The 10420-nt window shown below is 38.8% G+C and overlaps 1 protein-coding gene across 4 annotated transcripts; it reads left to right on the top strand.

Moving 5' to 3' along the window:
- Window positions 1–992: 992 nt before the first annotated feature.
- pnck (pregnancy up-regulated nonubiquitous CaM kinase) lies at window positions 993–10162 on the top strand. 4 transcript variants are annotated; one of them, XM_023991116.2, is made up of 12 exons: window positions 993–1207; window positions 2801–2887; window positions 3204–3335; window positions 3420–3494; window positions 3606–3744; window positions 4020–4143; window positions 4246–4321; window positions 4418–4530; window positions 4747–4825; window positions 5561–5648; window positions 7202–7304; window positions 9941–10162. In XM_023991116.2, the coding sequence occupies exons 2-11, from the start codon at window positions 2811–2813 to the stop codon at window positions 7301–7303; spliced, it is 1005 nt and encodes a 334-aa protein (XP_023846884.1). In that variant the 5' UTR covers window positions 993–1207; window positions 2801–2810; the 3' UTR covers window position 7304; window positions 9941–10162. The 4 variants fall into 4 exon arrangements, with proteins under 4 accessions (XP_023846884.1, XP_023846886.1, XP_023846885.1 ...); XM_023991118.2 differs by lacking the exon at window positions 3420–3494; XM_023991117.2 differs by lacking the exon at window positions 7202–7304 and having other exon boundaries at window positions 9941–10083.
- Window positions 10163–10420: the final 258 nt, after the last annotated feature.

The raw sequence follows: 10420 nt of genomic DNA, 5'->3' as shown, positions 1-10420 counted from the left end.
TATATATATATATATATATATATTCATAGACTTCTACTGCTATATATATATATATATATATAGCAGTAGAAGTCTATGAATGGAATCTTGGGGGAACCTGTCTGCAAATCAAGGTGTCTTTTAGTACCAGTTTAACTGATTGTGCTACAGTGAAGAGTTTACAGATGCTTTCCCAAAGGTTCTACTGTGAACAAAAAGACATCATGTGTATTCAGACAATGTTTCCCTCTAGTGGCTAAAATGTCCAAACATCACAGAAAGATGATTTTGTAATAGTATTCACATTTAAATTGGCAGTATTGGATGTCACAATAACAACAATATCAACCTGCCTAAAATGTGGACAGTTATCACTCAGGACAGTTTGAATTCTACACTGCAGTTAAAAGTTTGGAATTACCGTGTCTAACAGCAGATTATAGATTACAATAGAGAGTGTAATAATATTCATATGCAAAATAATATTCATATTAGTATACAGTGTATATTTGGATTTCAGATGGAGTAGGCACAGTAATTAAGCCCAACTATTTGTTTTTATTTTTGTTCCAAAGCATGATTTTGTCCTCAGGGTAAATGCATCTTCCTCTGTTTTGGAGCTCTGCTATGAAAGGCATGCAGAATGTGGGATAGACTGTTCTTTTGGCTGAGAGGATTGTTTGAGTTCTTTGTGCCAGATGGATTGGATAGATGAGATTCACTGGATAACCCTGTGCCCGTAGAAGGATAGAGCAGGTTGGTGTTGCAGAGACAAAAGCCAGGTTACATAATGTAAATATAGGGCCTGTGGTGTTCCTTTCACAGGCTTAGACAACCTGCAAGTAAACCGGTGCACATGGCTTTCTCCTTGATCAAATTGTAAACAGTGCTACCAAACTTAATGTACCAGATGCAGAGAAATGTACTATTCACTGTATGTTCTACTGAGTAGTTCCTCTTGACAGGAAGCTGTTACACATGGCTTGTTTTCTTGAAGCTGATGCGTTGAGTAACTATGAGAGGCAGTTTTCATCTTTGCTTTCTCTATCCGCTTTTCTCTTTGTACTGTTAGTGTGTGGGTGGAGTGGACAAGGTTGCTTCAGGAAAAAAGTGTGATTTTCAATTAATGCTCATAGAGGAGAGTGGTGACGAAGGTACAGAGAGAAGAACTGTGAAGACCGCTAACAGTCAGTCAGTCAGGATTATTCTCCGCCACTGCAATCAACAGGTAAACTGGCATCCTATTATTTTTTGCCACATATAACCAAACAGCACACTTGTTTTATATTGTATAGACTTTACAGGTAGATTAAAGTTTATTTGAATAGTCATGTCCTATTTAGACTAGGAGGTTAGATTTGACCAAGTCATTCTGCCATGCTATTTGGAGGTAATACAATAGGTTATAAACACATGTATGTTATAGGCTTGAACACTATCAAAATATATATTTAAAATGCGCCTGAGGCTGTAAAGTTGAATTCTGCATTTAACATTTTGGTTACACTGTTGGAAAAATATAATAGTGAAGTCCTTGTACAGACATATATATATATAATAGTGAAGTCCTTGTACAGACATATATATATATATAATAGTGAAGTCCTTGTACAGACAAATATATATATATATTAATAGTGAAGTCCTTGTACAGACATATATATATATATAATAGTGAAGTCCTTGTACAGACATATATATATATATAATAGTGAAGTCCTGACAGACATATATATATAATAGTGAAGTCCTTGTACAGACATATATATATAATAGTGAAGTCCTTGTACAGACATATATATATAATAGTGAAGTCCTTGTACAGACATATATATATAATAGTGAAGTTCTTGTACAGACATATATATATAATAGGAAGTCCTTGTACAGACATATATATATAATAGTGAAGTCCTTGTACAGACATATATATATATAATAGTGAAGTCCTTGTACAGACATATATATTATAATAGTGAAGTCTTGTACAGACATATATATATATATAATAGTGAAGTCCTTGTACAGACAATATATTTATAATAGTGAAGTCCTTGTACAGACATATATATATAATAGTGAAGTCCTTGTACAGACATATATATTATAATAGTGAAGTCCTTGTACAGACATATATATATAATAGTGAAGTCCTTGTACAGACATATATATATTAATAGTGAAGTCCTTGTAAGACATATATATATAATATGAAGTCCTTGTACAGACATATATATATAATAGTGAAGTCCTTGTACAGACTATATATATATAATAGTGAAGTCCTTGTACAGACATATATATATATATAATAGTGAAGTCCTTGTACAGACATATATATATAATAGTGAAAGTCCTTTTACAGACATATATTATATAATAGTGAAGTCCTTGTACAGACATATATATATAATAGTGAAGTCCTTGTACAGACATATATATATAATAGTGAAGTCCTTGTACAGACATATTTGGCACGGAACATGACCATTCGATGGAAAGTGACGGAAACTTCAGAAACCTTCAAAGCAATATAAAGATGATTCAGATTACTTCCAGACCTATCTTATGATGGCTATTTCATTTGAACACCTTTTAAAAATAATATTTGGGAAGTTACACACATTAGAATATAAAATAAAGGCTACTCTTAACCTAATAATAAAGATGTGCAGACCCTAGAGTTATTTTTTGCCAAATAACTAACCAGTGTAATTGGATTGGGTGAATAACCTTATTGCTTTTCCTTTGAATGGTGAATTAGTTATTTCTGCTCAAATAAAGGAGACATTACGTTTTTCTATTTTCCCATTGCATAAAGCCTATTGAAGATGCCTCTGGGGAAGGAATTCAGGAAGAAAGCAGAGGACATCACAGCAGTGTATGATCTGAGAGAGAAGATAGGAGAGTGAGTGTCTGTTATATTTTTGCCACATAGGATTAGATCTGCATGCCGTTTCCACACAGATATAAGGCTCTTTACTTGGTGTGAGAGCCATACAGTTCTGTGAGAGCCATTACCTTGATGCCTTGATGCTGACTGAAATACTGGCACATTCTTCCCATTATGAAGTATTACAATACTCTAGCAGAGGCCCCCGGAGTTGTCAGAGGGGGAAGCCATCGCAATTCATCGGGTGACTGAGTAATTATTATCCCAAAATAAAGCAATGAGAACGAAAGCCTGTATGAATGGTTACTAATATGATGTGGGCGTGTTTCAGGGGATCATTCTCCGTGGTGTACGTGGCTCAGCACCGCCGCACCCTGAAACTTGTAGCAGTCAAGTGTATCCGCAAGAGGGCGCTAAAGGGCAAAGAAGGCATGTTGGAGAATGAGATAGCAGTGCTACGCAGGTTAGTGTCACATCTGCACTTTTAGCTAATACAAAATAGACAAGAAATCAATGGTTCAGAGTGTATCCATTGTTTCCCCTTCAGAATCAACCATCCCAACATTGTGGCATTGGAAGAGACCTTCGAGACATCTACAAAACTTTATCTGGTTATGACTCTGTGGGTGGTGGAATTTTTATTTAGATACCCTGAAATGATCTAATCCAAGATGAATTGCTGATTATTTCGTTGCTTATATTTTACAATGCAATTGAAGGCTTGTTACCACAGTGTTACAGGAGGCGAGTTGCTGGACCGTATTCTGGAGAAGGGGAGTTACACTGAGAGGGATGCCAGCCGTGTCATACAACAGGTTCTGGAGGCAGTCCAATACCTCCACCAGCTGGGCATCGTGCACAGGGACCTGAAGGTACTACTGTCCACTAGCTGTTAGAAAAACACTTAACCTCACTATAAACAGCATCGTAGTAGGATTACTGTTATGTCCCCCAAGTATATCAACATAAAAGAGAATAGAATGTATCTGAGAGTTCACAGTTTAAGGTAGATAGATGGTCAATGTGCTCAATATAATTGGGATCAACACTCATGTGATTTTCTTATTGTTTGGTAGAAGTGTTCAAGTGATTATTAGATACAGCTTAATTGTCAATTATTTTAGGCCTTCTATTGTTATCATTCCAGCCTGAGAACCTACTGTATCAGACTCCGTCGGAAGATTCCAAGATTGTCATCAGTGACTTTGGCCTGTCCAAGATGGAGGAGCAGGGGGTGCTCACCACAGCATGTGGAACCCCTGCGTATGTGGGTGAGGATCCCCAAATACATACATCACTTCTGAACCCTCATCATGTAGAATTAAAGCAGTTTGAGCCTCATACATTAACCTTCTCTTTCATTTTGTGTGCAGCACCAGAGCTTCTGCAGCAGAAATCATATGGCAAAGAAGTGGACCTATGGGCTCTGGGGGTGATCACCTATATACTGTGAGTGTATGGTAATGGTTAATTCCTCACAGTTGACTTAATACAGACAAGTGAAAAGTTATGTTGTGCTTAAAGGATTTCTTTTTTACGTTCCAGACTCTGTGGCTACCCTCCGTTTTATGACGAGAGTGAGTCACATATGTACAGGCAGATCATAAAGGCTGAATATGAGTTTGACTCCCCGTATTGGGATGAAATCTCTAATTCAGGTAAAGTATGACCTTGGTCTATGAGAGATCCTTTTAGCTAGCCTGTATCACAGCCTGTATCACATCTCACACATATTTCACACACAACGTTATCACTGTCTTGACTATAATTACTTATTTTTCTTTCTTTCAATGTGCTTTTAATTTAACTTTCTTTTGTCTTGAAATTGTATGTCCTCCTGAATGCTGCTTCTCTCTCCACATTTTTCCGTTCAGCAAAAGATTTCATTCCGCACATGTTGCAGAAAGAACCAGAGAAGAGGTACAATTGTGAGCAGGCCTTGAAGCATCTTTGGTGAGTTTAAAAAAGGATTAGGAGCTTTGTGTGTATTCTTTTCTATAACACGTTTAGTACACATTCTCAGTACTATCAGTGTGCATGTCTTTGGTCAGTTGAAGAAAATAATGAGATGTTCTATACAACACAATGAATGGGTACTTTGATAAATAGGGATATTTTCAAGTATTTCTATACTTCTATAGCCTATCGTAATGTCCATGGCAGTTGAGTTTTAAACATAGATCACTTTAATCCAAACATACAATAGATTCTTTCTGCTCAAAATATAATAATTTTCTTGATCTATATTGATTGCATATCACTTTATGTTTCCTTTAGGATTTCGATGAAAAGCATCCTGTAGGTCTGTTACTATATCACATGTAGTATACGGTACACATAGCATCCCACTGGGCACAGATGTCAGTTCAATGTCTAGTTTTGATTTACATTTGGTTGAGGTGTGGTTGTCAACTAACGTGAAATCAACAAAACATGTCACCATGTCATTGGATTTAGGTTAAAAGTTGGGTGAAAAAAATACAAACTTCCCTTACGTTGATGACTTTTTTCAAATCCAATCAGTTTTCCATGCTGATTCAACGTCATAACATAGAATTTTGGTTGTTGAAATGATGTGGAAACAACGTTGATTCAACCAGTTTTTGCATAGCGGGCTAATGACTCCAAAGTTATATGATAATGGTATTGATGGCTTGTTGATTGGTGCTGTGTGTGTTGTTGAATCAGGATATCAGGAGGAGCCGCTCTGGAGAAGAACATTCATGGATCCGTCAGTAAGCAGATCCAGAAGAACTTTGCTAAGAGCCAGTGGAAGGTAAGATTAGTCCTGCCTGGGCACTGTTTAAAATGTCCAAATCATCTTCCACAATACAATATCTCCCATAAAACTAGAATCTGGATATATGCCCAGTTACATTGACTTATGTAAATCAATTATTCTGTGTGCAGGAATGCACTACACTCTTAGAAATAAGGGTGCAGTTAGTGTACAATATTGTTCCCTGGGGAACAAAAATATCAAAATACACAATGTGCCTTCAGAGGTACACATAATGATCTCACATGGTACATTTTAGGGTACATATGTGGATAAAGTGTCTGGTGGTACATTTTTGTACCCAATATTTTGAATATAAATGTACAATAATTATACTCTCGTTCTCCAAAAAAGGGATACGATGTGAAGGTACATTTCTGTTTCCGAGGATACTAACAGCTTTGTCACTGGGGTGGTACACTAAAAAGCCACATTTGTACCATAATCATTATCATATTTGCCAGCATGCTCTACTGCAGGTAGATTATTTTTGAATAGTTTGTAATATCTTTGTTTTTGCGTATACATTCATTGATTGATTAGTCTTATGCTACATAAAGATAAATAACATACATTTTTCTAAACTAATCCAATCAGTTAGTTAGATTTTTTGCACCTGTTATTGAAATGTTTGTTCCAGTTTAAATGGCGTAAGTAGTCTCCACACAATGTTTTTAATTTTTAATTTTATTTCACCTTTATTTAACCAGGTAGGCCAGTTGAGAACAAGTTCTCATTTACAACTGCGACCTGGCCAAGATAAAGCAAAGTAGTGTGACAAAAACAACAACACAGAGTTACACATGTGATAAACAAACGTACAGTCAATAATACAAGAGAAAAATGTTCCTAACTCTGGCAGTCATAAAGAAGGCAGGTTGCGGGTGAATAAAAATTCCAGCTGTTGGACATCCAAAATCTGGCTGGATTCAAATAGGAATTACATATCACTTTGCAAGCCAGCATAATGTGACTTATAGGTAGGATAGCAAAATTCTGCTAACATTCCCACATTTTACATGTTTTCCAGAAATCACAGTTGGAAGATTCATGGAAAACAGAGGGAATAAGCAAGAAATTATTCAACCAGGCTTTCTAGTTAGCGGAATATTGCAACCCTACTTGCAGGCCTGGTGTGGCCTGTAAACCATGAGTTTCCTAATGAGATATGTAAACGTATTGTCATAAAGAGCTTCATTTTAATGATAACATACACCTAGGAACTCACTTGGTGAAGGCCACGAGACTGAAAATGAACAAATTCAACAACCATTTCACTAACAAATACAGTCATGGGTGGTAACGCTACAATTTCCTCAACAAAGCAAGCCACACTGGGAAATTATATTGGATGCGTGGCTCAGCCTGTTCTTTCAGTTAGTTATTTTTGAGTGGAAGTGTTGTACCAGTTTAAGTAGTCTATGGTAGAGGTACGTTTTTGTCACCTACTAGAAACATGTGACTTTGTCACTGTGATACACTGGGGTATAATGGCAAAATGTACTTTTTCTAAAAGCACACTTTTGTACCTGTGGATTATATATTTTCAGAGGGCATTCAATGCCACGATGGTGGTGCGGCACCTCAGTAAGAAGAATCTAGTAGTAGAGGAGGAGGCTAAGGATAAGGCAGAGACCAAGGCTACACTGTAAGGTGAGGGATGAAATAATAATGGCACCGGAGAAGAAGGCAGACATTTTACGTGTCCCCAACTGGTTGTGTTTTTTGGTTAGTTTATTTGCGTTTTTTGTTACTTATTTTTTTTACTTATTTTGTACATAATGTTGCCGCTAGCCTCTCTTATGACCGAAAATAACTTCTGGACATCAGGACTGTGATTACTCACCACGGACTGTCAGAATCCTTTTTTTCCTTTAACGAGTCTGACGTGCCTGATGAGAACGATATACTGCTTTCTCGGGAACAGGCCCAGATCCCTGTGATTTGCGTGAAGAGGAGGTGTAGAAAAAGGGGCCAGAGGTCGAGCTGCCTTCTGAGAATTCGTAGGTGATCGAATAAACCTCCACTTCCTTCCATTCTTCTAGCAAACGTGCAATCTTTGGAGAATAAAATAGAAGACCTACGCGCAAGATTAAACTACCAACAAGACATTAAAAACTGTAATATCTTATGCTTCACGGAGTTGTGGCTGAACAACGACACTATCAACATACAGCTGGCTGGTTATACGCTGTACCGGCAGGATAGAACAGCGGCGTCTGGTAAGACAAGGGGCGGCGGGCTATGTATTTTTGTAAATAACAGCTGGTGCACGATATCTAAGGAAGTCTCGAGCTCTTGCTCGCCTGAGGTAATCTCATGATAAGCTGTAGACCACACTATCTACCTAGACAGTATTCATCAGTATTTTTCGTAGCTGTTTACATACCACCACAGTCAGAGCCTGGCACTAAGACAACATTGAATGAGCTGTATTCCGCCATAAGCAAACAAGAAAACGCTCACCCAGAGGCTGCGCTCATAGTAGCCCGGGGACTTTAATGCAGGGAAACTTAAATCCATTTTACCAAATTTTTATCAGCATGTTAAATGTGCAACCAGAGAGAAAAAAAACTCTGGATCACCTTTACTCCACACACAGAGATACATACAAAGCTCTCCCTCGCCCTCCATTTGGCAAATCTGACCATAATTCTATCCTCCTGATTCCTGCTTACAAGCAAAAATTAAAGCAGGAAGCACCAGTAACTAGATCAATAAAAAAGTGGTCAGATGAAGCAGATGCTAAGCTACAGAATTGTTTTGCTAGCACAGACTGGAATATGTTCAGGGATTCCTCCGATGGCATTGAGGAGTACACCGCATAAGTCATTGGCTTAATCAATAAGTGCATCGATGACGTCGTCCCAACAGTGACTGTACGTACATACCCCAACCAGAAGCCATGGATTACAGGCAACATCCGTACTGAGCTAAAGGCTAGAGCTGCCGATTTCAAGGAGCGGGACTCTAACCCGGAAGCTTATAAGAAGTCCCGCTATGCCCTCCGACGTACCATCAAACAGGTAAAGCGTCAATACAGGACTAAGATTGAATCGTACTACACCGGCTCTGATGCTCGTTGGATGTCGCAGGGCTTGCAAACCATTACAGACTACAAAGGGAAGCACAGCTCAGTGCCCTCCTGTACTCCCTGTTCACTCATGACTGCACGGCCAGGCATGACTCCAACACCATCATTAAATTTGCCGATGACACAACAGTGGTACAGTAGGCCTGATCACCAACAACGATGAGAAAGTCTTTAGGGAGGAGGTCACAGACCTGACCGTGTGGTGGCAGGACAACAACCTCTCCTTCAACGTGATCAAGACAAAGGAGATTATTGTGGACTACAGGAAAAAGAGGACCGAGAACACCCCCATTCTCATCGACGAGGCTGCAGTGGGCAGGTTGAGAGTTTCAAGTTCCTTGGTGTCCACATCACCAACAAACTAACATGGTCCAAGCACACCAAGACAGTCCTGAAGAGGGCACTGAAAAGATTTGGCACGGGTCCTCAGATCCTCAAAAGGTTCTACAGTTGCACCATCGCGAGCATCCTGACTGGTTGCATCACTGCCTGGTATGGAAACTGCTCGGCCTCCGACCGCAAGGCACTACAGAGGGTAGTGCGAACGGCCCAGTACATCACTGGGGCCAAGCTCCCTGCATTCCAGGACCTCTATACCAGGCGGTGTCAGAGGGAGGCCCTAAAAATTGTCAAAGACTCCAGCCACCCTAGTCATAGACTGTTCTCTCTGCTACCGCACGGCAAGCAGTACCGGAGCGCCAAGTCTAGGTCCAAGAGGCTTCTAAACAGCTTCTAGCCCCAAGCCATAAGACTCCTGAACACCTAATCAAATGGCTACCCAGACTATTTGCATTGCCCCCCCTCTTTTACACCGCTGCTACTTTCTGTTGTTATCACCTATGCATAGTCCCTTTAATAACTCTACCCACATGTGCATATTACCTCAATTAACCGGTGCCCCCACACATTGACTCTGTACCTGTACCCTCCTGTATATACTGTAGTCTCACTATTGTTATTTTACTGCTGCTCTTTAATTACTTGTTTTTTTTGTGTTTTTTTAACTGCATTGTTGGTTAAGGGCTCATAAGTAAGCATTTCACTGTAAGGTCTGCACCTGTTGTATTCGGCAAATGTGATTAATACAATTTGATTTGATTTGAATAGCATAAATAGCTCAGTATCACAATCCCGCAGCTAACAGACAATGGTCACAGTAGCTACAGTAACCTGTGTTTCTTTTCTCTTGGTTTAGGTTGTGACCTTTAATCCATGGGTAGAAGAGAAATTGCCCAGAAGAATCCTGTGACAGACCAGTCTGAGTGGTCATTTCTGCTCTCAAGCGTCTCTGTATGTGATAAAAAGCAAATACAGTGTGAAACTTTCTTTCTGCCAGCAGAGAGCACTCTTAATCAAGCTTAAGTTCTTATTTTTGTTGTCTGTCATCTAAACATTGCTCAGACTCTGGTTGGGCCCCATACACTTCAGCAATAAGACTAATTTGACTCATCAAGTGTAATTTTGTTGATAAATCCATATAGGCTTAGTATCTGTTGACCATGCATGGATGTAAACATGTTTTCTTGAACGTTATTAAGTCTCTATAGACCCTTGTATTCTTCACCAATAAAAATGTTAGAAAACACTGTATTTTTTCCTCTTAGTTTGATCTATGATCACCCTCTTGTTGAGTTTGACACAGTCATTAGCATTCTTGATTGTCTTGGGAAGAATA

This window comes from Salvelinus sp. IW2-2015, linkage group LG7 (genome assembly GCF_002910315.2).
Source record: "Salvelinus sp. IW2-2015 linkage group LG7, ASM291031v2, whole genome shotgun sequence".
NCBI lineage: Eukaryota > Metazoa > Chordata > Actinopteri > Salmoniformes > Salmonidae > Salvelinus > Salvelinus sp. IW2-2015.
This window is presented reverse-complemented; position numbering and strand designations above follow the sequence as displayed.

Excerpts from the sequence above, each read along its gene's own strand:
- pnck (XM_023991116.2), top strand. The coding sequence starts at position 2,811 with ATGCCTCTGGGGAAGGAATTCAGGAAGAAAGCAGAGGACATCACAGCA. Across the intron at positions 3,745-4,019 it reads TCGTGCACAGGGACCTGAAG|CCTGAGAACCTACTGTATCA; the intron begins GTACTACTGTCC and ends TTATCATTCCAG. Across the intron at positions 4,826-5,560 it reads CAGGCCTTGAAGCATCTTTG|GATATCAGGAGGAGCCGCTC; the intron begins GTGAGTTTAAAA and ends TTGTTGAATCAG.